Below are 27,275 nucleotides of genomic sequence, written 5' to 3'. Positions count from 1 at the left end.
AACGAGCCAAGGTTGTATGCAAATTTTTTAGCAAAATCTGTGACATAGCCCATTTACTGTTCCTTGACCTTAAATGGCTTCATGGTACCAAGTTATCTTTCTTTTGTACGATTAAAATTAAATAAATTTTTATTTTTCTAGTATAATGACACATTTCCTAAACTTTAATATGAATGTATGTACACCTTACAAGTATAACATATCTAAGTCATATGAATTTAAGTCATAACTACTATATAAGTAAGATGCCTATAAAAACCAATAACAACAATAAGAACAAAATCTTTCTTTAGAACCCTACATTTTATTACAATATAAAATGGTATCACAGCCTTTTGCTTATTTTCATCTCATCTGACTATTGAAGCAATATATTACTAGTTTGATAAAACAAAATCAGTAAATGTTTCTAATCTTTCATGTTTGTGATCAATAGACCAATTTGTTGGCAGATATTGTGGTTTCATTGTATTAACAAAATGCTGACGCCATCTTTTCTGAAACTCGTGTAATCCTTCACTCTTCTTTATACTTCTCACAACCAGCTTGCCATGGGGAATATAATCTCTATTGTCAACCCTGAAACAAACAGAAATATGACTCTTAGAAAATGTAAAATTTCCACACAATAATCATAGAATGAATTATCCTATGAAAGAAAACTTGCTTCTTTTATGATCCCAAATTCTGTAAATTCAGAAATTATTGTTTGTATTCATTAATGTTTTTTTTTTTTAAATAATGGACAAAAATGTGAGATTAATTATTGCAACACATGTACATGTATCAGAAAAATCTCTAAACAGATGTATGTTTAAAATATCAATTGGGAATTCTTATCCTTTGAGATACTCACACAGTCACACAGTTGATTACTGTTCCCATTTATAAAAACCTTGCAATAACTTGTAAATTTACAGTAAATAATAACTTACAAGAACAATTTTGCATTGTGATAGGCTATAAGAAAATCAAAAGGGAGCTTATGTCAATAAAGGTAAACAATTCGCCAAAGTTTCATGAAAATTTCACACAAAGAATTTCTAAGTTATAGTAAGAAAACAGGAAAATCATCTTACTTTTAACATGTTTAATGAATAAAAAAACATACAATCTAAAATTTATGAAAATCAAAAGGGAGCTCGCATCAATAGATACAAACAATTCACCAAAATTTCATGCAGATTGGTTTTAGTGCTTTTGACATATTGTTCAACATGTTGAAGATGGACAGACACACAGACTAACAGACAGACAAGAGTATACCATAATAAAACCTGTAAACAGGCATATAAAATTGAAACCTACAAAATTTGCTCAAAAATGCTCAGCGCCAAAAATTGATAAGCAAAAACTTATAAAATTGAGAATGGAAATGGGGAATGTGTCAAAGAGACAACAACCCGACCAAATAAAAAAACAACAGCAGAAGGTCACAAACAATGTTGTTTCACAGCTGTTTAAGGTTCAGTATAGATCAGTGGCAAGGTTTAACGAAACCTTGAATTGTTTCAATGACATGTCCTGCAAACAAAAATAACAGTCTTCAAAACAAATCAACAAGAAAATGTATTTTGCACCTGTAACCACTTATATAGAATTAAATATTCATCTGTTCCATGTTTTTTTTTCAATGAAAAATTTAAATTTTGATTACAAACTGGCCACGAGGTTATTCAAGAGACAAAAAGAAGACTGCATAATATTGAGACCTTTTTTAAAAGGAAACAGATGCATGTGCACTTTTTTAGGATCCAGGGGCAAAAAATAGAGAATAATCCCCAACTCATGGGTTATAGCCCGACACCTTAACCTTTAAGGCAGTGGTTTTATAATTATAAATGTCTTTTGTACTGAAATCATACCATAACCATGCTTTGAACTTGTGGAAATAACAAATTTCATTCTATTATCATAAATGGCTATAATGTAAATGAAAACAATAAACTTGCTTTGAACTGACAAAAAAGAAAGTTTTAAACAGTCAGATCTATAAAACTTTTTTTAATTAAACTGGTTGCAAAAATGTTTAAACACTTCTGGCTTAACTATTACCCATATTTTGTTAGATATATGATTAATCTGGTACCAAAAACATTTGCTCAAATTAATTTTAAAACAAATGGGCATACAGTAAGTTGTGGACTGGGGACAGTGGCAGGATTGAATACTTTATAAAATCTTAATGTTAGGACACTAATCTATTAAATTTTACATCTACAGTATTCTGAAATGCTTTCAATATATGTTTTCAGAGTAGTTTAATACATAACACAGGCTGAAAAAAACTTAAAATCTGGTTTTCTTATTTTTTAACAAATTGCTCTGCTGAACACAGCTGAATATGGCAGAGGAAATTGGTTGGGTTACTTAATTTTTTCAGCAATTTTTCCATTTGTTTCAAAGCATTTTGTTGAGGCAAACTAAAGTAAGAGAATGGAAAAGAACTTTCAGACTTGAGAATTTACCTATGGATAGAAAGACAGACAAGGGTAAAACTTAATGCCCCTTCCACTACAGTGGGGGGCATAAACATAGGGGTCCATGCACTTGTTTTGCAGCTAAATCTTATAAAAAATACATGTTTCATTTGTACTATGATGGGGATGTCAACATGTTACCAGAGGAAAGTTAAATAATTGTATTGACACATGTACAGCTGCAACAAGTAAAAAGTTACAAGGTTGCACAAACAAATTAATCAAGTTTTTAACTCTGACATCTGCAACAAGGTTATATGAAAAAGGCAAACAATTGATAGGTTAAAAGTTACTGTGCTCACAGTTAACAAAGTAAACCAGTGGACACCGGTTTTTGATTTTATTTACCATATAAATGTGTAATTATAAGCCTTTTGTAAAATTTGATTTTTTTAAAAAATTATGTTTATTCCTTAAAGATAGATTGGTCATGATGGCAGAGTGGTATATAGTAACTACAGTACCAAAAGCCTGTCAACACTGAGGTTGTAGACTCGAGACATGCACCAGTCAAACCTAATTGACTATATAGCTAGCTTCAGAAAAACCGAGGATATGGGGTATCCATAAATGACACAAACTTAGTACATGCACAACAAAAAAAGAAAAGGAACAGCACTTTTATTAGCTTTGTCAGTTTTCCTGCCACAGGTTGGTAGGATTTTCAGGACCCTATGGCTTCCTCTGCCAGTAATATTTGATCACTACACAAAAGCCCATAGTAGGATTTTCAGGACCCTATGGCTTCCTCTGCCAGTAACATTTGATCACTACACACTAGTCCATAGTAGGATTTTCAGGCCCATATGGCTTCCTCTGCCAGTAGCATTTGATCACTACACGCTAGCCCATAGTAGGATTTTCAGGACCCTATGGCTTCCTCTGCCAGTAACATTTGATGACTACACGCTAGCCAATAGTAGGATTTTCAGGACCGTATGGCTTCCTCTGCCAGTAACATTTGATCACTACACGCTAGCCCATAGTAGGATTTTCAGGACCCTATGGCTTCCTCTGCCAGTAACATTTGATGACTACACGCTAGCCCATAGTAGGATTTTCAGGCCCATATGGCTTCCTCTGCCAGTAGCATTTGATCACTACACGCTAGCCCATAGTAGGATTTTCAGGACCTTATGGCTTTCTCTACCAGTAGCATTTGATCACTACACACAAGCACATAGTAGGATTTTCAGAACCATATGGCTTTCTCTGCCAGTAACATTTGATGACTACACACTAGCCCATAGTAGGATTTTCAGGCCCATATGGCTTTCTCTGCCTGTAACATTTGATGACTACACACTAGCCCATAGCAGGATTTTCAGGACCCTATGGCTTCCTCTGCCAGTAACATTTGATGACTACACGCTAGCCAATAGTAGGATTTTCAGGACCGTATGGCTTCCTCTGCCAGTAACATTTGATCACTACACGCTAGCCCATAGTAGGATTTTCAGGACCCTATGGCTTCCTCTGCCAGTAACATTTGATCACTACACGCTAGTCCATAGTAGGATTTTCAGGACCCTATGGCTTCCTCTGCCAGTAACATTTGATGACTACACGCTAGCCCATAGTAGCATTTTCAGGCCCATATGGCTTCCTCTGCCAGTAGCATTTGATCACTACACGCTAGCCCATAGTAGGATTTTCAGGACCGTATGGCTTCCTCTGCAAGTAACATTTGATCACTACACACTAGCCCATAGTAGGATTTTCAGGACCCTATGGCTTCCTCTGCCAGTAGCATTTGATCACTACACACTAGCCCATAGTAGGATTTTCAGAACCATATGGCTTTCTCTGCCAGTAACATTTGATCACTACACGCTAGCCAATAGTAGGATTTTCAGGACCGTATGGCTTCCTCTGCCAGTAACATTTGATCACTACACGCTAGCCCATAGTAGGATTTTCAGGACCCTATGGCTTCCTCTGCCAGTAACATTTGATGACTACACGCTAGCCCATAGTAGGATTTTCAGGCCCATATGGCTTCCTCTGCCAGTAGCATTTGATCACTACACGCTAGCTCATAGTAGGATTTTCAGGACCTTATGGCTTTCTCTACCAGTAGCATTTGATCACTACACACAAGCACATAGAAGGATTTTCAGAACCATATGGCTTTCTCTGCCAGTAACATTTGATGACTACACACTAGCCCATAGTAGGATTTTCAGGCCCATATGGCTTTCTCTGCATGTAACATTTGATGACTACACACTAGCCCATAGCAGGATTTTCAGGACCCTATGGCTTCCTCTGCCAGTAACATTTGATCACTACATGCTAGCCCATAGTAGCATTTTCAGGCCCATATGGCTTCCTCTGACAGTAACATTTGATGACTACACACTAGCCCATAGTAGGATTTTCAGGACCCCATGGCTTCCTCTGCCAGTAACATTTGATTACTACACACTAGCCCATAGTAGGATTTTCAGGACCCTATGGATTCCTCTGCCAGTAACATTTGATCACTACACACTAGCCCATAGTAGGATTTTGAGGACCCTATGGCTTCCTCTGCCAGTAACATTTGATCATTAAACACTAGCCCATAGTAGGATTTTCAGAAACCTATGGCTTCCTCTGCAAGTAATATTTGATCACTACACACTAGCCCATAGTAGGATTTTCAAGACCCCATGGCTTCCTCTGCCAGTAACATTTGATCACTACACACTAGCCCATAGTAGGATTTTCAGGACCCTATGGCTTCCTCTGCCAGTAACATTTGATCACTACACACTAGCCCATAGTAGGATTTTCAGGACCCTATGGCTTCCTCTGCCAGTAACATTTGATCACTACACACTAGCCCATAGTAGGATTTTCAGGACCCTATGGCTTCCTCTCCCAGTAACATTTGATCATTAAACACTAGCCCATAGTAGGATTTTCAGAAACCTATGGCTTCCTCTGCAAGTAATATTTGATCACTACACACTAGCCCATAGTAGGATTTTCAAGACCCCATGGCTTCCTCTGCCAGTAACATTTGATCACTACACACTAGCCCATCGTAGGATTTTCAGGACCCTATGGCTTCCTCTGCCAGTAACATTTGATGACTACACGCTAGCCCATAGTAGGATTTTCAGGACCCCATGGCTTCCTCTGACAGTAACATTTGATGACTACACGCTAGCCCATATTAGGATTTTCAGGACCCTATGGCTTCCTCTGCCAGTAACATTTGATGACTACACGCTAGCCCATAGTAGGATTTTCAGGACCCTATGGCTTCCTCTGACAGTAACATTTGATGACTACACGCTAGCCCATAGTAAGATTTTCAGGACCCTATGGCTTCCTCTGCCAGTAACATTTGATGACTACACGCTAGCCCATAGTAGGATTTTCAGGACCCTATGGCTTCCACTGACAGTAACATTTGATGACTACACGCAAGCCCATAGTAGGATTTTCAGGACCGTATGGCTTCCTCTGCCAGTAACATTTGATCACTACACGCTAGTCTATAGTAGGATTTTCAGGACCCTATGGCTTCCTCTGCCAGTAACATTTGATGACTACACGCTAGCCCATAGTAGCATTTTCAGGCCCATATGGCTTCCTCTGCCAGAAGCATTTGATCACTACACGCTAGCCCATAGTAGGATTTTTAGGACCGTATGGCTTCCTCTGCCAGTAACATTTGATCACTACACACTAGCCCATAGTAGGATTTTCAGGACCCTATGGCTTCCTCTGCCAGTAGCATTTGATCACTACACACTAGCCCATAGTAGGATTTTCAGAACCATATGGCTTTCTCTGCCAGTAACATTTGATCACTACACACTAGCCCATAGTAGGATTTTCAGGCCCATATGGCTTCCTCTGCCTGTAACATTTGATGACTACAAACTAGCCCATAGTAGGATTTTCAGGACCCTATGGCTTCCTCTGCCAGTAACATTTGATGACTACACAATAGGCCATAGTAGGATTTTCAGGAACCTATGGCTTCCTCTGCCAGTAACATTTGATCACTACACACTAGCCCATAGTAGGATTTTCAGGACCCCATGGCTTCCTCTGCCAGTAACATTTGATTACTACACACTAGCCCATAGTTGGATTTTCAGGACCCCGTGGCTTCCTCTGCCAGTAACATTTGATCACTACACGATAGCCCATAGTAGGATTTTCAGGACCCCATGGCTTCCTCTGCCAGTAACATTTGATCACTACACGCTAGCCCATAGTAGGATTTTCAGGACCCTATGGCTTCCTCTGCCAGTAACATTTGATCACTACACACTAGCCCATAGTTGGATTTTCAGGACCCCATGGCTTCCTCTGCCAGTAACATTTGATTACTACACACTAGCCCATAGCAGGATTTTCAGGCCCATATGGCTTCCTCTGCCAGTAACATTTGATGACTACACACTAGCCCATAGTAGGATTTTCAGGACACTATGGCTTCCTCTGCCAGTAACATTTGATCACTACACACTAGCCCATAGTAGGATTTTCAGGCCCATATGGCTTCCTCTGCCAGTAACATTTGATCACTACATGCTAGCCATCTCAAAACATTTCAAACATTACAAGATGAGAAAGAAACAAATCCTATCAAAAGTGGATAAAATGTTAATTCCAAGGTCATATTTTCATTGAAATATTCAGTTAAAAAAATCCTAATTGGTTTAAAGTCAAAGGCACTTTTCTCAGATTTTTTTTTTATAAAGACAAATAAGAAATTTTTTTCTGAGACGAGTGCCTGTGTTTAAAGTGTAATAAAATAAACAAAGCTAAGCCAATCTACATGAAGCTAAAAGGGGAGAAGATGATTACCGATAATAAAAGTTTAAATTTAGTGGCCATCTGAACTATCCATAGGCTGGACACCATGATTAAAGGCATAAAGAGCATTAAAAACATTCTTCTGAAATTCTTATAGGTGATTTAGTGATCACTGATACACATGCAGACAGTATACAGAAAGTGTTAATTCTGTCAAAACTGATTATTGAAGTCAATGATATATTGTGTCTGAAATTTGGAAGTTTATGATGTCAAAATTAAATTTCCATAGTATTTACTGCCTTTTATGGTCTATGACATCATGTTTGTTTAAAAACAGATTCCATCAAGAATTACTTTATTTATTATTCAAACACCAAACAAAATCACTAATGCTTTAAAGAGTTTTAAAGAAAAAATACCATGTACAGAAAAGAATCAGATGAAAAATAAATCCCATCAATCAAATTCAGTCGAGAAAAAAGACGATCTGGCCTCAAATTTGTACTTTTTCAGAGAGGTTCATGTTTCCAAATTCAATACAGACAAATCTCCATTTTTATTAATCAAGTGAAAGTGGCAAACCAATGAAATATTTGGTCTCTTTTGGTTAAAATCTTGCAATCAAAAAAGAAAGTAAAGTTCTGTCCCAGAATGAATAACCTACAGGGAGAATAATGACTTTAGGGCATGCAAAACACCATGGCTAGCTTAACCTAATTGCCAGGATTTGAACAATCTATTACAAGGTTTGTTACTTACACAATGTGTGACCTTCCAGCTCATTCAATGACCTCTAATTGTTTATGTTGCTCATGTCTGTGATGTATGGACCAATATTTTGGAAGGAACTGGGGTTTCATTGTGCTTATGAAATTTGTCCTCCATCTTTTTTCAAACGTATGTAATCCTCCATTTTTTTCCATATATCTAACCACCAGTTTACCATGTGGTTCATAGTTCTTGTTATCAACCCTAGAAAGTGTAATTGAATAACAAGGGATTGAGCTGGCCAGAAGTACATTACAATTATTTCAAAATTAAACAGATGGGGGATGGGAGGCACTTTATTTAAGACCCTTAACAGCCTAAGCATAAACATTTTCATTTTAATAGTTATTTTTTTTCTCTTGATTATCCTTCTCTATAACCTGCACCCCTGCCTGGCAATTTAAAATTTTTGGAGTAAAAACCACTGACTATACAATCCCAAATTGAGGTAACTTGTACCTTTGTTTCTCTGTCTTTGTTTTATAAAATGATAGATTTTACCAGCTTGTAACCAATGATGTGTACAAATCAATGTCAAGATGAGGCATGAAAGTTATAAATGTGTTACCGTAAGCAAAGAAGTGTATACAGAATCACTCCTGGAAACTTCTATACTTAGACAGTAATGGATTTCAGATTTCAGGCAAACCAAAGTTAGAGAATGGAAACAAATTTTGAGACATACAGACAGACAGAGGTACAGACAAACAAGAGTACAACTAAATGTCACCTCATTTTCTATGGAGCATATAAACCCATAATTGTTAGTTCCTACATTTTGGTTGCTTATAACATATTTTGGTTCCTATGTAATGTTTTCTTAGTTAACATTGGCTAAATTGTCAACACTTTAATGAAGAAAGCTAAAATAAATCATAATTTTCACAAACATAACGTGACAGTACCCAAATTGCACCTATTTTGACATTTTTCCGACTACGTTTTTTTATGATCAAGACAAACATTTCCATTTTGTGTTTATTTTGTAGCCATATCCTTCTTTATTATATACATGTAGGTACATCAATTTGATTTCAATCATCAATGATTCTGTAATGAGGAGTACCCAAATCGCATCCATGCTAAAATTTGCATCGTCAAAAGTTGAATAACAGAGCATTTGTTTACTTTTTTCAAATATTTTGAACAATAGGATATTTGTCCATGTTGACTTTTCTTTTTTTAAGAAATGGATACTTGAAACATATTGTAATTGCTAATTTTAAAAAGATGACGTTTTGATGATGTCGCATGGCAATGTTTCAGTACATTTTGCTTTTTCAGTAAACACTTCATCTGTTGATAAATACTGTAAACGTTGCGTGTATATCTAAATATATTTACCTATGTTGAAAGACGTGGATACTATCAGATCATTGAAATACAACTTGTTTAGTCTCTAGGAAATCTTTTAAGATTTCCACTGCTATTTTTGCTAAATAGGTGTAATTTGGGTACTCATTACAATTTGGGTACCCTTACGTTATACATTGATATTGAACAATTTTGTTACAACTTGTTCTCTCTGATAGATGGTGTTGATATAGGGCCTAATTTGTTGCTATGGTTACACATCATAAAAGATGTAAAACCAGATGCTCCGCAGGGCGTAGCTTTATACGACCGCAGAGGTTGAACCCTGAACGGTTGGGGCAAGTATGGACACAACATTCAAGCTGGATTCCGCTCTAAATTTGGATTGTGATTAAATAGTTGACACAGCATAGGTTTCTGACACAGAATGAATGTATTCAAATGAACTTAAAATTTTTGTTTTCTCTTAGAGCAATTCACTATGCTGTTGAATATTAATCCTCTCAAAAAAATGTTTGAAGAAATTTTCTTTTTATTTATGAAATTTCAAATGAGAAAAATTTAACCCAATTTTTTATTCACATCCCCCTTTCCCTTATTCCAAAACTAATTTCAATTAAAATATTCTAATGGAGTTTGCAACAATTACTACTCATTTAAATACATGATGTAAAAAAACTGCTTGTTATCACTGAATGGTAAAGATTATTCAAATTTATCAGTTGGTAGTAAAAAGTGAATATACATTGTATATTGTATATAACAAAGATTTAAGTTGATTCTGGACAAAGAAAGATAACTCCAATTAAAAAAAATTCTTGCAGATATTTCTTGCTTACTATACTGGACAAAGAAAGATAACTCTTAATTAAAAAAAAATTTGCTATTTCACAATATTGTGAAATTAGATATTTCTTGCCATTGCACAATACTGTGCAATTGAAAAGACTTGCTATTGCACAATACTTAATATAATAATTTTAGATCCTGATTTGGACCAACTTGAAAACTGGGCCCATAATCAAAAATCTAAGTACATGTTAAGATTCAGCATATCAAAGAGGCCCAAGAATTTAATTTTTGTAAAAATCAAACTTAGTTTAATTTTGGACCCTTTGCACTTTAATTTAGACCAATTTTAAAACTGGACCAAAAATTATGAATCTACATACACAGTTAGATTTGGCATATCAAAGAACCCCAATTATTCAATTTTTGATGAAATCAAACAATGTTTAATTTTGGACCCCGATTTGGGCCAACTTGAAAACTGGGCAAATAATAAAAAATCTAAGTACATTTTTAGATTCAGCATATCAAAGAACCCCAAGGTTTCAATTTTTGTTAAAATCAAACTAAGTTTAATTTTTGACCCTTTGGACCTTAATGTAGACCAATTTGAAAACGGGACCAAAAATTAAGAATCTACATACACAGTTAGATTCGGCATATTAAAGAACCCCAATTATTCAATTTTGATGAAATCAAACAAAGTTTAATTTTGGACCCTTTGGGCCCCTTTTTTCTTAACTGTTGGGACCAAAAACTTCCAAAATCAATACCAACCTTCCTTTTATAGTCATAAACCTTGTGTTTAAATTTCATAGATTTCTATTTACTTATACTAACGCTATGGTGCGAAAACCAAGAAAAATGCTTATTTGGGTCCCTTTTTGGCCCCTAATTCCTAAACTGTTGGGACCGAAACTCCCAAAATCAATACCAACCTTCCTTTTGTGGTCATAAACATTGTGTTTAAATTTCATTGATTTCTATTTACTTTAACTAAAGTTATTGTGCGAAAACCAAGAATAATGCTTATTTGGGCCCTTTTTTGGCCCCTAATTCCTAAACTGTTGAAAATAAAACTCCCAAAATCAATCCCAACCTTTATTTTGTGGTTATAAACCTTGTGTCAAAATTTCATAGATTTCTATTAACTTTAACTAAAGTTATAGTGCGAAAACCAAGAAATGATTATTTGGGCCCTTTTTGGCCCCTAATTCCTAAAATGTTGGGACCAAAACTCCCAAAATCAATACCAGCCTTCCTTTTATGGTCATAAACCTTGTGTTAAAATTTCATAGATTTCTATTCACTTTTACTAAAGTTAGAGTGCGAAAACTAAAAGTATTCGGACGACGACGACGACGACGACGACGACGACGACGACGCCAACGTGATAGCAATATACGACGAAAATTTTTTCAAAATTGGCGGTCGTATAAAAAGTGCTTGTTATCACTGAATGGTAAAGATTGTTTTAATTTATCAGTTGGAAGTAAAAGTGAATATACATTGTATATTGTATAAATAAAACAATGATTTAAGTTGATTCAACTACTATTCTGGACAAAGAAAGATAACTCCAATTAAAAAATTTCTTTCTATTGCACAATATTGTGCAATTAGATATTTCTTGCTATTGCGCAATATTGTGCAATTGAAAATACTTGCTATTGCACAATACTGTGCAATTGAAGATTTCTTGCTATTGTTCAATACTGTGCAATGGAAAATTTCTTGCTATTGCACAATACTGTGCAATTGGAGATTTTTTGCTATTGTTGAATGCTGTGCATTTGAAAATTTCTTGCTATTGGTGTCATACCACCAATTACTCACTCAAATTTAGAACGTATGTGAAAGTAGGCCTGCTCGGACAAAAAATAGTGCATTTGATGTCCTTTTTTACTTAAACTAACCGACAAATTGGCAGAAATGAAACTTTTGGTTAAAGAGAAATATATTAAGACCATTTTGAGCTAAAATTTACTTGTTTATGAGTTTGCATTAAAAATTGAGGATTAATGCACTCCATAGTATACTAATTTAAGATTTCCAGAAAACCAGGGGTTATTTTTAGTGGTACCTCTATTCGGAACACCTTTTCTTTTTTATATGATTTTAAACACCTATTGAAAATTGGCATGTAGAAAGCTGATACATGTAGGATTCAGGACATACCTGGTTTCTGTGAAGTTAAACTTAAGGTAAAATATTTAGAAAGCTGTGAAAATTGTAAAATTTGGTTGAACAGATAGGGACTTTTAATTGGTGGTATGACACCTATTGCACAATACTTAATATAATAAATTTGGATCCTGATTTGGACCAACTTGAAAACTGGTCCCATAATCAAAAATCTAAGTACATGTTTAGATTCAGCATATCAAAAAAGCCCAAGAATTCAATTTTTGTTTAAATCAAACTTAGTTTAATTTTGGACCTTTTGGACTTTAATGTAGATCAATTTGAAAACGGGACCAAAAATTAAGAATCTACATACACATTTAGATTTGGCATATCAAAGAACCCCAATTATTCAATTTTTGATGAAATCAAACAAATTTTAATTTTGGACCCGATTTGGACCAACTTGAAAACTGGGCCAATAATCAAAAATCTAAGTACATTTTTAGATTCAGCATAACAAAGAACCCCAAGAATTCAATTTTTGTTAAAATCAAACTAAAGTTTAATTTTGGACCCTTTGGACCTTAATGTAGACCAATTTGAAAACGGGACCAAAAATTAAGAATCTTCATATTTAAACAGTTAGATTTGGCATATCAAGAACCCCAATTATTCAATTTTTGATGAAATCAAACAAAGTTTAATGTTGGACCCTTTGGGCCCCTTATTCCTAAACTGTTGGGACCAAAACTCCTGAAATCAATTCCAACCTTCCTTTTTCGGTTATAAACCTTGTGTTAAAATTTCATAGATTTCTATTTACTTATACTAAAGTTTTGGTGCCAAAACCAAGAAAATGCTTATTTGGGCCCCTTTTTCCTAAACTGTTCTGACCTCAACTCCCAAAATCATTCCCAATCTTCCTATTGTGGTTATAGACCTTGTGTTTAAATTTCATTGATTTCTATTTACTTATAGAAAAGTTATTGTGCGAAAACCAAGAATAATGCTTATTTGGGCCCTTTTTTGGGCCCTATTTCCTAAACTGTTATAACCAAAACTCCCAAAATTGATCCCAACCTTTCTTTTGTAGTCATAAACCTTGTGTCAAAATTTTATAGATTTCTATTTACTTAAACAGTCAGGGGTATTACTTAAACATGTAACAATTAAAATTACCTATACAAGTAATGTTGAAAACGAGGCTTATTTAAATATAACTTATATAAGTTATTTTTCTGAATATTATTTTTATAGGTGTCCAATAATACAGATTTTACTAGCTTTTAATAATTTTCAGTCATCTGGTTATTTTTCCCTTGATATATAAAAACTAATTCTTCCGAAACACTAACTAACTTTCTGACCCACTTATCTTTCATACCAACGCTTCTGGGTCAAAAATTGGTCTCTTGGGACTATTAAATTATCATTTTCCTCTAAAATCTTGAAGGTAGACTGATATAAATAGATAGATACTTGTGAATTAATTAAGACCTTAAGTTATTTATAATTCGTAACCGGAATCAATTACATATGTGCCTTGAATAAGCGTAATTGCTAAAAAAAAATCAAATTTGTATAAAATAACTTATTCAAGTAATATTTTTGTCATTATTTCTAAAGTAACCCTTTATCTCTATACTCCTCTCAAATCTGATAATTTCTTTATTTTATGATACAAAATGTTGTTTAAAATCATGAAAACTACATTTAGTCTATGTTTCTATTGAAAATTAAAATAACTCTATTAAGTTATTTTATTATTTTCAAAAACAAAAATTACTTATATAAGTAACTAAAAAAAATAACTTGTTTAAGTAACGCCCCTGACTGTTAAAGTAAATTTATAGTGTGAGAACCAAGAAAATGCTTATTTGGGCCCTTTTTGGCCCCTAATTCCTAAACTGATGGGACCAAAACTCCCAAAATCAATCCTGACATTCCTTTTGTGGTCATAAACCTTGTGTTAAAATTTCATAGATTTCTATTCACTTTTACTAAAGTTAGAGTGCGAAAACAGAAAGTATTCGGACGACGATGACGCAGACCACGACACCAACGTGATAGCAATATAGGACGAAAGTTGTATAAAAATAGTACTCCATCAAAACAGACGTACTTCAAGAATATTTGATAGTTGAAAAAGTTGCAGTACAAATGTTCATGGAGAAATACTAGATTTCATATAAACAACAGACTGGAAGAGTGAAAAACTGGCACTTAATTACAGCAGATCATACCTGTATTCAATTTCTGCTGCCTGTGTCAGTATTTCAGGTGAGAAATCTGTTATTCCATAAAAATCTTCTAATGTCTTCTTTAATTCTGTCTTTCTTAATTCAGGAATTTTAGCTTTTGGATTTAACAATGCTCTATAAAAGAAAATTGCAGTTCTTATTAGCCAATAACCAAACTGCACTATAGATCACTACATAAAGCCACAAAAAACTAACTATGTGTTAACTAACAGTCTTCTGCAAAACAAGTTTCAAGAGCTAAATTGCATGTTCTCATAAAAAGTCTCACATAATTCAAAGTCATACAAATTTTACAAATTGCTTTTTTTAGATAGCTTTGCTCAGGAAATAACAGACAACAAATGACCACCCTTAAGCATAACTGTAATATTTGAATTGGATTAATCCCAGTTTATTACAGAGGACTGTAAAAGTATAACAGGCACTTGGTCTAAAGAACTTGAATTCAACCATACCTTCAGATCCAGACAACTTCACACACTTTTGTGCATATCTAGCTAATATTTATACTATAGTATATGATGAACATCTTAATTTTGCTACAGGAATAAATAAATCCTTCAAACATTTTTTTTGACATTTTGTTTTACAAATAAATGGCCACTATGACATGGCATAAAAAAAGCACTTGATATTTTTCATGTTCGAAAGCACTTTTTTGAATTTACCTTCATCTGGAACACTCAAAGAGAAATATATTTAACAAATAGTGCAATTTTAAGTCAAAATATATATTTACCTTGCAGCTGATCTAACTTTTTGTAAGTCCTGGTCACTTAATTGTTTAGTTCCAGATCCCTCATCTATAGGTGCATTACATTCATCTGCTAACTGGTACCTAAGAGTTGTATCATACTGTGTGCTCCTAACATGACATGACATACATAGTAACAGTATATCATGGGAGGCATGGTCCTTCAGTGATGGAGGAAAATATCTGAAATATATGTACCAGTAAATAAAGCCAATGACAAAGTTTAATAATCTAGTTAATTGCCAAAACACAAGAGTGCATATGCTGATATCAATTGTCTTAACTGCTTTACTTATGATTCAGATTGAATTTTTGTTAAAAGTCTGTAATACGAGTTTTATTATAAGTATAGCATCCACTTCACATTATCAATTGCCATCAGAATGAGTTCAGTCATATGAACCATGCCAGAGAAACATGTATACCTAAAAATCATTCCATACACCATTACAGTGGTCCTTTAGCTTACACTACCTCAGAAACAGATCAAACCCTTCTCCTTAATTCTGTCTGTCTATCCCTATACACAAATATTATTGTACCAGCAGTCTTTTTGCCTCACAGAAACGTGTCTGTTTAAAAATTGTTTTTAATAGTGCCTTTTTTTTCTTTTCTTTTTTGCGTCATGATGACCATTGGGATAATATTTTGGTTTTTTGTCATGTGTAAGACAAAGATACCAAAAATCAATGAAATATTTTACCTTCTATATTCTTTAGGAACTACTTGCTTTCGTACATAGGATTCTTTTGATCCACAAACTACACAAATGTTTTCTTTCTCTTGTAAATAATAATCATCTTTAGATGCCGGACGACCAGCTGGTTCAAATTTTAATTGAACTGTGAATGGGTCATCATTTACTTTGTCTGAAACATACAAATAATATTTTTGTAAAGAGCAGATGTCATTATAAAGCTCATCAAGTGTTTTTAATATGCAACTCAGGTTGCAAGGAAATACTGTGATTTCCAATTCAAAGAAAAGCTAAGATTCAACTTGTGAATAGTGCTGTAATCTTACTTCTCAAATATTAAAATTGAATAAAAGTTGTGTTGGCCAGACTTTTTCAAGTGTTTCAACAAAAGAAGTGAGAACATAGTTCTTTGAGTTTGTATTTCTATAACTTACGTAACAATCTAATAGAAAGTTTAATTGATAAGATTGGATCTGGCTATTAGCATGATAAGTATCAATATACCTGCTAAACCCTTTTCTATATACCACTCTGCCTTTTTTATATCACAGGTACACAGACTTTCTCCATCAGGAGCTAAAAGGTAACAGTTGTAGTATAATGGCCGTTGTCGTAATACATAAGCTCTTGTTTCTTTATCTTTGACAGATATCTGGAAGTAAATAATTCATTTTTGTCTTTTTGTAATAATGTTGCCTTCAGAACCTTCTTTATAGAATAATTATGATGATGTGATGTGATCCTGATGTGATCTTCAATTAGATCACTATTTATCAGACCAAAGAATAGTTTTTATGTGATTTTTTTATTGTACTTTGAACCAACTATTGAGTTAAGCCATTTACAAATGAATTTATAGTTTGTTCTGATGTTGTGCTGTTTAAAACATCACTATCTAAGGTTAGAGAAATATTTGAGCAATCGCAAACATGTTTATTTTATAACCCCACCATAATCTTTAAGCAGACAAGTTAAACATGTGTGTAAGTCAGCAGCCAGTAATTCACTGGATGTTGTTGGTTAATGTCTGTCATATTTTATTTTTTTTGTAATTTGTATTGTTTTAAATTAGGCCATCAGTTTTCTTGATTGAATTGTTTTTACATTTTTCATTTCAGAGTGCTGACTATATGGTTTCTGAACTTGTTACTAAATGTATTAATAATAATTAAAACATGGTAAAAAGTTAATAAAAGGTTATTTCCAAACCTCTTCATCATTTGTTAGTTGTGGTCCTTTGTAAGCAGGATTTTTAGAATTCCATGCTCCTCCAACATTAACATCTACTGTCCCTTGTACCAAAGACCTCGTAAAGGTCCAAAATTCTGTTTCATCAACAATGGTGAAAATATCTTCTATATTAATATCTGGTTTCTTGCCCCACATTTTGGCCAAGATTAAGTTCATAAATATATCTACACCTACTAGCGCATCATTGGCTGCATATTCTATCTAAAATTAGAAATAAAATACAGTTTACATTACATGAACAAACAAATGTCCATTTTTGATGAACAACATTTAATTACTTACTTCCACTACATAAACTTTGGTGGGTAGTTGTCTCATTGGCAATACCACATGGCCTTTTTTATGTTTATGTCAGACTTGTCAGTATAGCTAACATGACTTTATTCTTTTTAATTAGAAACTTTCCAAAGCATGTGAAAGAAGAGATAAATACAATTCTAGACAAGTATCTTGAGTGAACCACAAAGTAAAACTATGTACCATTCATAGTTCTCACATCAATAGGATATTTTTCCCCATTTAACAAATGTAAAAGAAATCTTTTTGTTAAGCGTAATTGTATACTCTATAAATCTTAAGAATGGTTGTGAAATTTGCATTTTCTAGTTGTGTACTTTTTAAATCATAGGTTACCTGTTCTTGTGAAAAATCATCAGCTTCCCAGTCTCCACATCTTATACGGTTACTTTTATCTAACATTACTCCTAATATACTCTCAGCTTGGCCCTGTAGTCCTTTACTACGACTGAAAAACAACACTACTGGATAAGTTATATTCATCACTAACAGTTAACATTACTAGCATGAAGAATAATTTTCTAAACTTTAAACTGTTATGTATGTTATATCATAATATATTGTTCAAGTTTCATGTTTGTTTTTTTCCCAATTGTTTTGGTAAATCAATGATAGAGACAATTCTTTGATGTATATAAATAAGACACCATCTTGTATTCTATAGCAGATTTGTAACTATTGAGAGTACTTGTATATGCCTATCTTGTTTAACTATGTCAGTGGATGCAATATGCCAGAGGCTCTATTTTTTTTAATTTGTTGATTTATGAACCCACAAACCTGATTTTGGTGATTTTTTAATAAGACTGAAAAAATCAAGTTTTATGTTTTTCCATTCCTGCTACAAAGAATCTTAAACCCTTAGCTTTGTACATACTGAATGAACTACAAAAGACTACAAAGCTTTAGCATACCAGGTGTATATTCCTCTGACTCTATTAAGGACATGTCTTAAGTCTACACATCCATTTACTACTAGCCCATAATCAAGATGAAGTTTTTTGCCATCTTCTTTAACTGCAACTCCTACTTTCAGTATACTAAAGACAGTAAACATAGAGACACATGAATAAAATCTAAACTTAAGAATAATCTTGAAACAGTCTCATTACTCAAAGCTTTAAAATTTTTATCAGTAGACTATCTACAATTTAAAATCTAAATATATTTATAGATTATCGTTGATCATCTCAACGAGGTTGATTTTCTTGCTTGAGCTGGTACAGCGAAAGTGAGAAAAGCAATCGAGTTGAGATGACCAATGATAATCTGTTTATCGCTATTTTACCTATGACGACGTTGTCAATTTCATGTCAATTTCGTTAGCAACGCCACGTGGCCTCCTTAGTTTCTAGCGATAATTTTTCCATCTCAAGCGAGAAGCATAATATGAAAATTATCACAAAAAAAGATCAAAGGAAAAATGCACAAAATAGCGATAAGAAATATTATATCATAAAAATTAACAATAAACAGTTTCTCTTATTTATACCATTATCAAGTGTCATTGTTAGATAGCCTAGAAAATTAACTTACTTTAAAACAGGTTTCAAACAAAGATTGTAAATGATAATTCTGAATTCCCATCTATTCAATGCTGCCAGCAGCATTAAAATGTTAGCATTCATCCTTATTTCAAGTCACCCAATTTCCAGAATATATGTATCAGTGATCTAGGTCATACAAAATGACAATTACATCATTATAAACTTTCAATAAATTGCTGTATGTCCTCGCAACTCTTCTCATTGTTTTTGTCTCAGGACATATATATTGGTTGATCAATTTTGTTCAGCAATGATGTAGAAACTAAAACTATAGGAACTTTTATTGGTAGTCTTTTTCAAAAGATAGTCTTTGGTCTATGTGTGATATTTTAATTTTTTGTTGATGCATGGGTAGGATTTTGTCTATGTATGTGTGTGTTTTTGTCTATATAGGTGTGTAACATCTTGTCATTACTCTTTGTGTGTATGTGCTTTTGTCTTTCTGTATAACTTCTTGCAAATACATTGTATGTCTTGTATGTCTGTCTGATCTTTTGCAATATATATGTACTGAAGTTTGCTCCACTGGCTGATGATAACATCATAACTAAAACATTTACCTTTTATCTGCCAATATATCTTTTAATGATTTAGGAAAAGAGTCCATTCGATCCAAACGAATCAATGCACATTGTCCCAGTTGTGTAGCCAATTGTAACAAAGCAACAGGACGCCTCTTACCACTAAAGGACACCCATTCACAATCTAGTCCTAAAACCTGAAATATGTCAGAAGTAAGAACATCATTTTTTCAATATTCAGGATTTTATGAAACAATATGAGTAACAATATTTGCAATACTTTCTGAACACAGTCACGACAGTTGAATAAATAACTTGTAGCCTTTTAAAAAGAAATAGTTTGTGATTTCATAATAAAGGTACTATGTTCCAAGTAGCCATTCAAATTTAATAAGAAAATATAAGAAAAGAAAAAAAAACATTTCTTCAAATTTATTTGAGAAAGTTAAAGTGTTTTTTAAAATGCTTCAAATTTTCCTTATACATGTGTGTCCTCAAATTAAGTTTGTACCACCAAAAAAACTAACCTTTTCAATTGTGACAGTATTAATAAAACTTTCATAATCTTCAACAGTGTCTATAAGGAATATTTCCTTTTTTCTTTTATATGGTTTATACTTCTTTGTGTCTTTAAATCTAAGATATAAATATGCTGCCAAGCCTGAAAAATTGAATTTCAAATGTTAAAATATCTTTTTTCTATATGCATAAAAAATCTGTATCTAGACAATCTGAACAAATGCTTTCTTTTGAATTTTTGTAGCAGAAACAGTTTCTGGAATATCAGATAGATACATGTACATTCAATAAAGTTGTGCATTACTGACAGAGACTGTTGGTTTCATAATTTTACATTATCCATTTCTAGTAATTACTGTACATGTAGAGCAGTATCTGCTTACCCTACCAGAGCACCTGAGATCACCCCCAGTTTTTTGGTTGGGTTTGTGTTGTTCAGTCTTTATTTTTCAATGTTGTTTTTTGTGTACTATTATTTGTCAGTATGTATTTTTCATTTTCAGCCATCACAAAGCTAGTTTATTTTCAATTTATGAGTTTGACTCTTCCTCTGGTATCTTTTGCCCTTCTTTTTGTACTTGCATCATTAAAGCAATTCTTCCAGAAAACAAATACACAGAAAAATAAATGTCATTGTTCTTATTCATGAAATCACGTAGTTTTTTGCATGTTAATTTTAAAAGAAACTTTGTCAGAATTTGTTCTTTTCACCCATACATGCCATAACGAATATGTTTTTTAACAAGAGTGCAAACACTTAAATGTCTCATCGGCTTTACTGATCTAATTGAAAAAATATTTACGATACAATTTTACTACAACCTTGACAACTATTCCATTAACCTGACATAATTAATGATTCTTGTCATTCCTACTCGACTTACATGCAACTTTCAATCACCCCATACACCAAAAATGTAATTTTGGCATTAAATACATCCATATTTGTCCATTTGTTATGATGAACCTTCACAGAATTTGAATTTAAATATATATGTTTGAAATAAATTACAACAATAAGTCAATATCAAATTCATAGACTTCACCCCCTTTCAAAGGTAATGCCCCCCTCATATTACAATGCATTTCAAATGAAAAATAATTTAAAACTTGGAACTGTGCATGTGAAAACAGACAACTCAGTTGAAACTGACAAAAAAAGTTTTTAACATTAATTTTATATGGGGACGAAGTCCCCAAAAACAGTAGAAAATTCAATAAAAAAAAAATTCGGAAAAATTTCCCGAAGTTTTCATTGTACTAATGAACTCAAAATCATTCATTTTTTTATGTCATGTTTTGAAATCCCGGACCTGCGCAGAAATCTACAATGTACTTCCTTTTTCCGGTTTTGTTTGTATGAATCTTTGCCGAGTAAAATATATATTTATCAGTCTAGTATAAATAGGAAGGAACGCAATACCAATTTCATTTTTAATATTAAATTCCTTGATATGAAAAAACGTTACCTGATGATAGCGTTTCTTTGTTTTCATTACATTTGACGTCATAACTTAAATAACGTCACAACTAAAATCCCTAACAACAGAACCAAAATCGGAAACGTTACGGTATTTCCGTTTCTGTTAACAAAATATTTAAGTTACAAAAAACTAATTCATACAGACTTCGTCCCCATTTACAGGTTATGCCTGCCTCATATTATCGATTTCCCTATATCATGTTGTGTCAACACGCTTACCTCCAACCAACACAGTACCAATAACTCTACTTATCGCTAAACTGTCTTTGAACATTGTTGGGTTATTCTAAGATCTTTAACTAATAATTTTTTTAAACATTCAGTATTGCACAATTTTTGTTTCATGGGCGCATCCATTGCAATACCCCGGATGTTCCAAATCCGGAAGGGAAACGTTTAACTTTCGGATATTACTATATTTCAATAACGTCATGTAGAACGAAAAGTGACGTCATAGCGACTATGCCAGAAAATGGCAGATCCACTGTCGATTATCATCAAAGCGATCAAGGTCAAAATAGCATTGAACAGGCTATCACGATTAAAAGAAAATGCAGTTCGGCTGCACATGGGATTGCCCCCGAAAACGAAATGGTAAGAAATTGCCTGTAATCGTAAAGAGGGGTGTGGGTGTTCCAACGATATGTTCCGCCCATCCATCAAATGCATTTCCGTCTAAATCTAAAAAGTGCGTGTTCCAACCACTGGCAACACCCCTAACTCATCTGATCAATCGGAGAGTTTGGACTCCATCCCTACACAATCTGTATAGGAAATCATAATTTTAAAAAAAATTAGGAGGGGGGGGGGGGGGGGGGGGTCATTTCCGACCATATTTGACATTGAGTAGAACCGGCTTCAGGGAAAGCGAATCATGGGATAGCGACTAGCTATAACTGACGGTTGCCCGTTGCCGCCTTCTGAATGTTGAAACACTATTTACTATTATAATCATGTCAGATCAACCAGGAACTATTGTTAGGTATACTGTTCCCAGGGTCGACCTCTTATGGATTTTATTTTACCGTTTCACAGCTGGTAGGCCTATCGGATATGTTCCTTATCATATGTGAGGGTCTGGATGAGGGGTCTGTTATTCTGTAAACATTTAATTTTCACCCCTTTTTTTCTCTAATCTTCAAAAATTTAACCCTTTTTTTCTCTAATCTTCAAAAAATTAACCCCTTTTTTTTCTCTAATCTTCATTTTTTTGCCCGTTATTCTCTAATCCTTATTTTTTAAGGGCATTATTCTTTAATCATTTAACCCCATCCAAACCCTCATATGTCGTAATTACAATTTCCTTCCCTTTTTTCGAATCATGAACAGTGATGAATAAGACCTACTGAATTATACTATTTATCGGGTTTTTAATATCAATAACATGAGCAACACGACGGGTGCCACATGTAGAGCAGGATCTGCAAGTTCGTGACACTACCAGAGCACACGAGATCACCCCGGTTTTGGTGGGGTTCGTGTTGTCTTGATTATTATTAGTCTCTAGTTTAGTTTTCTACGTGTATGTTGTGTTTTGTGTACCATTATTTGTCTGTTGGTCTTTGTCTTTTTTAGCCATGGTGTTGTCAGTTTATTTGCTATCTATGAGTTTGACTGTCCCTATACGGTATCTTTCGCCCCTCTTTTAAGTTAGGATATTCCTTTATCACTGGTATGTCATTTTACATTTTAAAAAAATCCAATAAGCGAACGAATTCATGATTATTTCCCGTTATTTGTTGTTGCTAGCAAAGGATTGTATATTTAACTGAAAGGTATCGAGATCATGATCCGGACTACGCAGAATCGATAAATTATGATATAACTTAAGTAATACAAAGAATAATAAAGGAGATACCAGTTATAATTATTACTGTTATATTAGGACTTTTGGCCGGCCTAGATGTTTGCAATACACTTTTAAATAAAATCATACTAAAATAGACATCGTTTGCCGAATTTGCGTCAGTTTCATCTTTTTCTAAAAACTCGCGACAAACATGAAAGAAGGCCAAACAAATTTTTGATATCACCATGAAACTGAAACATTAATCTAGAATTTGGGTTCTTTTTTTTTAGTATAATTTCTGAATTTTCTATGATTTTCCTAAGTTACAGTTTGGCATTTAAATATTCCTTCAAAATGTACGTGTCTTGCATTATGGCAGTGAAGTACGGAATTTTCAAAATGTTGAAAAATAAAAAAGGAAATAGTGTCAAAATGAGATAATATTTAGAACAAGGAATGGAAACACGACTCGAGATCCCGGCGCGATAATTTTTGTCTGTTTCGATCGGAGGTACGACAAATTATACAAAAAATCATATAGTAGGTCCATGCAGTTCCTGTTAAATTTATCAGTCGACTAAATTCACAGGGTACATCTGCATTGAGAAGATATAAAGGAGAATTAAAACCTAGTGTCAAGCAATACTCTTCTGTGTAAAAAGGAAACCATAAGGTAGTCTTTTAATGGCCCCTTTTACTTATATGTTTGCAATAAACTTTAAATATAAAAAAATACATTGATTGTCGAGTTTCATCCGGATCACAAAACAAAAGTACATGTACATGTTTTTTTTAATGAAATCTGGTTGTAAAATGGAGATTGAAACAGCAATGTGAGAATTGCTATAGAGTAAAACTAAATGTGATAAGGTTGTGCTAAAAGTGTAAGAGGATATCAACAGAACATACCGAAGTCACTATAGTTAGTCGAATAAAGAAGGGAAATCTCTGAACATTATTATCAACGTAATGAAAATTTAAAGACCGGACCAAAAGACATTTTAAAGGCGAAACACTGAAAAGTAAAGAACGAGCAACCAAAGTTGTATCAAAGACCGAGGATAAAGGAGATTAATGGAATGGTTTTGTTCTAGTAATAGTCTCTCTAAAAGTTGACAGTAAGGGTCTTTCTGGGAATGACACTGACAAAACGGATGACCACAATTATACCCTTGTGAACCGTCCCTGTTTTAGAGTATGCACGTTACAGTTTCACAGAATACTTCATGTTTTAGGTGAATGTAATACAATATGCAATTGCCGTTAATACGTGACAGTTTTTCTCATAAAGCTATTTAGCTGCAGCATGTATTTAACATAGATGTAAATGTGAAAAAAATATCATTTCTTTGTGGCTATTACTGTCAGCTGATATCTTTTTCATCCAAAATCTGTGCGTAAAATGGCTATTACATTGACAACGAATTTTATTACACTCTTCTTCCAGCAAAATGAAATGCAATCACATCAATTTCTATTCTTTTATTCCTATTCCAGGACAGAAGAATGTTATGCTAGTTTCATGTCGTCCCTGAGAACTGCCTGCTGTGAAATATTTACACCGTGTTGTGTACTTGGTAAAATCAAACGACCAGAAGTACCAGACAACTGCATTAAACGGATATTTTTCAATGGAACATATGAGAATGACGTATTCAAAAATGTTCTAGGTCGGTATAAAGAGTATTTAATCCTTTTCCTGGATATCCGATATTGATTGTGTAGCTAATGTTATAAAATATACATTAAACATTTTTAGGTCAGTAATTGAGGATTGAAAAATCTCATTCATATAAAAAAAAACATAATGTGGTATGATTGTCAATGAGGGCAGATACGACACTCCACAAGAGATTAAGCAACACAGAAATTAACAGCTAAATAGATAACCATACAGCCTCCAACTACTAGTATTTGTAATACATTTGGGAAAGTTGCATACCTTCTAAGACAGTGATCCATGCATAGCAGGAGATGCCTTTACTGTCGTCGGAGGCACCCGGTCTCGCAGGAGTACATGCGATTCTATCGTGGTGTGTTAGTTTTGTTTTGGCTTCTTAATAAATTGAAGAGATTTTTGAGCATTGGTTTAACTGTCCCGTTAACTGAATTTATATAAAACGGAATAAGAAAATCAATACAGAACATGAACAACTATTTCTAAATGATAAGGTAAACTCCTGTTATGTACAGTTGATTGAAAATAGTAATTGCGCTATATCATTTGTCATTCGAGACGGTTTTATGTGTTCTAATCATTATGGTAAGTTTTTGTTTTCATGCTTAAAGTAGTAAATAAGTGAGAACGAGACGTTAGATAATTCCATGGGTCCGATGCGCTTTTCTTGATTTACCTTCATCAAGAACGCTCAAAGCCAAATATTTGAAAGCCGAGTATGTACAAGAACCGAAACAGTCAATATCTTTGCTAAAAAATATAAGTACAATTGCCCCGTTCACCCGAATTTAGTAGATTTCTTTAAGACTTTTCAGAAAAATTGTTGTAAATCCAACTGCTGTACCCCTTTTTTTGACATTTAAACCTATAATGTCTGTTTGTTTTATTCACACTTCGTTGTCAATCTTATGGAATTGTATTCGTATGTCATACAAGTGAGAGGTTATGCTAGCTATAAAACCAGTTATAATCCACCATTTTCTGCTAAGAAAATGCCTGTACTAAGACAGAAAATATATGACAATTGCTGTCCATTCGTTTGACGTGTTTGTGCGTTTGATTTTTCCATTTGATATTAACGGAAATATATTCCGTTTTGAATTATATAAGAAGTGTTTTCTTTTTTTTTTGTTTTGTCGTGATTTTAAATTAAAGCTGTTTTTTTATGCTTTTTGTCATCTTGCTGGTTTTTGATGTTCGAGATAAATCTAAAAAAACTAATTTAACTAAAAATTTCAAAATAAAAAAAATATTTAAAGGTAAAATTTGATCTGTGTTGCGTGAATGTCTATCCTTAAACACTTTTTGATTTTAAAAAGTATATTAAGACTGATAAGTTGTTTGCTTCAAATAGTTTTTCAGCAAAACAATTTCGATATGGAAACTTGGGCCGGCCTCAAGATTGTATGTTCCCAGGATAAGTTTGTAGACTTTTGTAAATTTTGATTGTCGCTAAATAGAATAAAAACACGTACTTAAATTGACATTGTTCGAATGTTATAAGTCTCTTTCAACTTTTTTTAATTGCAGGTTTCATTTTTGGTGTGTTAGTAACGATAATATTATACTTGATCATGGTATTTCAAATAAAATTTACACCTCTGACGTCATCATTAGTATCTACATTTCTTGGTGCTGTACTAACATTAGGACTTGCTTTTACGTCGCAGACAAGGTTAATGGTTTTACTAATGATCCCACAGTTCTTTACAAGTAAGTGGGAAAATAGGACTTAACATGTTCGTCAGTCTGTTCAAATAAAATGTGTCAAGCTATATTTGCATATAATATATTTGCCTCTATTTTTTTCTTTGCATTTACCTAATTTGTGAAATTGATTTAATTACACTGTGTCTATTTGCTGATTTTGTGAAATTGATCTAATTAAACTGTGTCTATTTGCAAAAAAGGATAGATTTTTCTTCTTTTTAGTATTTTGCATTTAACCATTTTGTGAAATTGATTTAATTAAACGGTGTCTATTTGCAAATAGTATATTTTCTATTTTTTATGCCATGCATTTACCTTATTTGTGAAATCGATGTAATTAAACTGCTTATACTTGCAATTACTATATTTTTCTTCTTTTTCATTCATTGCATTTACATATTTTGTAAAATTGATGTAATTAAACGGTGTCTGTTGTATTGTCTTCTGTCTTATAAATACCTTGTAAAAACAATGTTAACAAAGTAATTTCAAAAATTTGATTTTTATAGTGTAAGCTGCTGAA

General features: G+C 33.4%; 2 protein-coding genes across 4 annotated transcripts in view; one reads left to right on the top strand and one right to left on the bottom strand.

Moving 5' to 3' along the window:
* Positions 1-284: 284 nt before the first annotated feature.
* LOC134715997 (exonuclease 3'-5' domain-containing protein 2-like) lies at positions 285-22,035 on the bottom strand. 2 transcript variants are annotated; one of them, XM_063578654.1, is made up of 12 exons: positions 21,795-22,033; positions 20,101-20,234; positions 19,613-19,770; positions 18,420-18,545; positions 17,842-17,953; positions 17,167-17,409; positions 16,462-16,609; positions 15,964-16,129; positions 15,246-15,443; positions 14,489-14,620; positions 8,007-8,219; positions 416-579 (listed from the first exon to the last, which is right to left on the bottom strand). In XM_063578654.1, exons 1-11 carry the CDS (start codon positions 21,847-21,849, stop codon positions 8,027-8,029), a joined length of 1,665 nt encoding a protein of 554 aa, XP_063434724.1. In that variant the 5' UTR covers positions 21,850-22,033; the 3' UTR covers positions 416-579; positions 8,007-8,026. The 2 variants fall into 2 exon arrangements, with proteins under 2 accessions (XP_063434723.1, XP_063434724.1); XM_063578653.1 differs by lacking the exon at positions 8,007-8,219 and having other exon boundaries at positions 285-579; positions 21,795-22,035.
* A 12-nt stretch (positions 22,036-22,047) lies between these two features.
* Positions 22,048-27,275, top strand: part of LOC134715996 (DC-STAMP domain-containing protein 2-like) — a 29,282-nt gene continuing 24,054 nt past the window's right edge. The window contains exons 1-3 of one of the 2 annotated variants that reach the window (XM_063578651.1): positions 22,048-22,169; positions 24,862-25,034; positions 26,573-26,755. In XM_063578651.1, coding sequence (XP_063434721.1) covers positions 22,048-22,169; positions 24,862-25,034; positions 26,573-26,755 — 478 coding nt within the window. The remainder of the gene's footprint in view (positions 22,170-24,861; positions 25,035-26,572; positions 26,756-27,275) is intronic. The other variant, XM_063578652.1, reaches the window with a different exon arrangement.

The sequence above is a fragment of the Mytilus trossulus genome, chromosome 4, assembly GCF_036588685.1.
Source record: "Mytilus trossulus isolate FHL-02 chromosome 4, PNRI_Mtr1.1.1.hap1, whole genome shotgun sequence".
Taxonomy (NCBI): Eukaryota; Metazoa; Mollusca; class Bivalvia; order Mytilida; family Mytilidae; genus Mytilus; species Mytilus trossulus.
Note: the sequence above shows the minus strand (reverse complement) of the source record. Positions and strands in the feature narration are given on the sequence as shown.

Excerpts from the sequence above, each read along its gene's own strand:
- LOC134715997 (XM_063578653.1), bottom strand. The coding sequence starts at position 21,849 with ATGTTCAAAGACAGTTTAGCGATAAGTAGAGTTATTGGTACTGTGTTG. Across the intron at positions 18,546-19,612 it reads GATATATTGGCAGATAAAAG|TATACTGAAAGTAGGAGTTG; the intron begins GTAAATGTTTTA and ends TACTGTCTTTAG. Across the intron at positions 580-14,488 it reads GCAGCAGAAATTGAATACAG|GGTTGACAATAGAGATTATA; the intron begins GTATGATCTGCT and ends TGTTTGTTTCAG.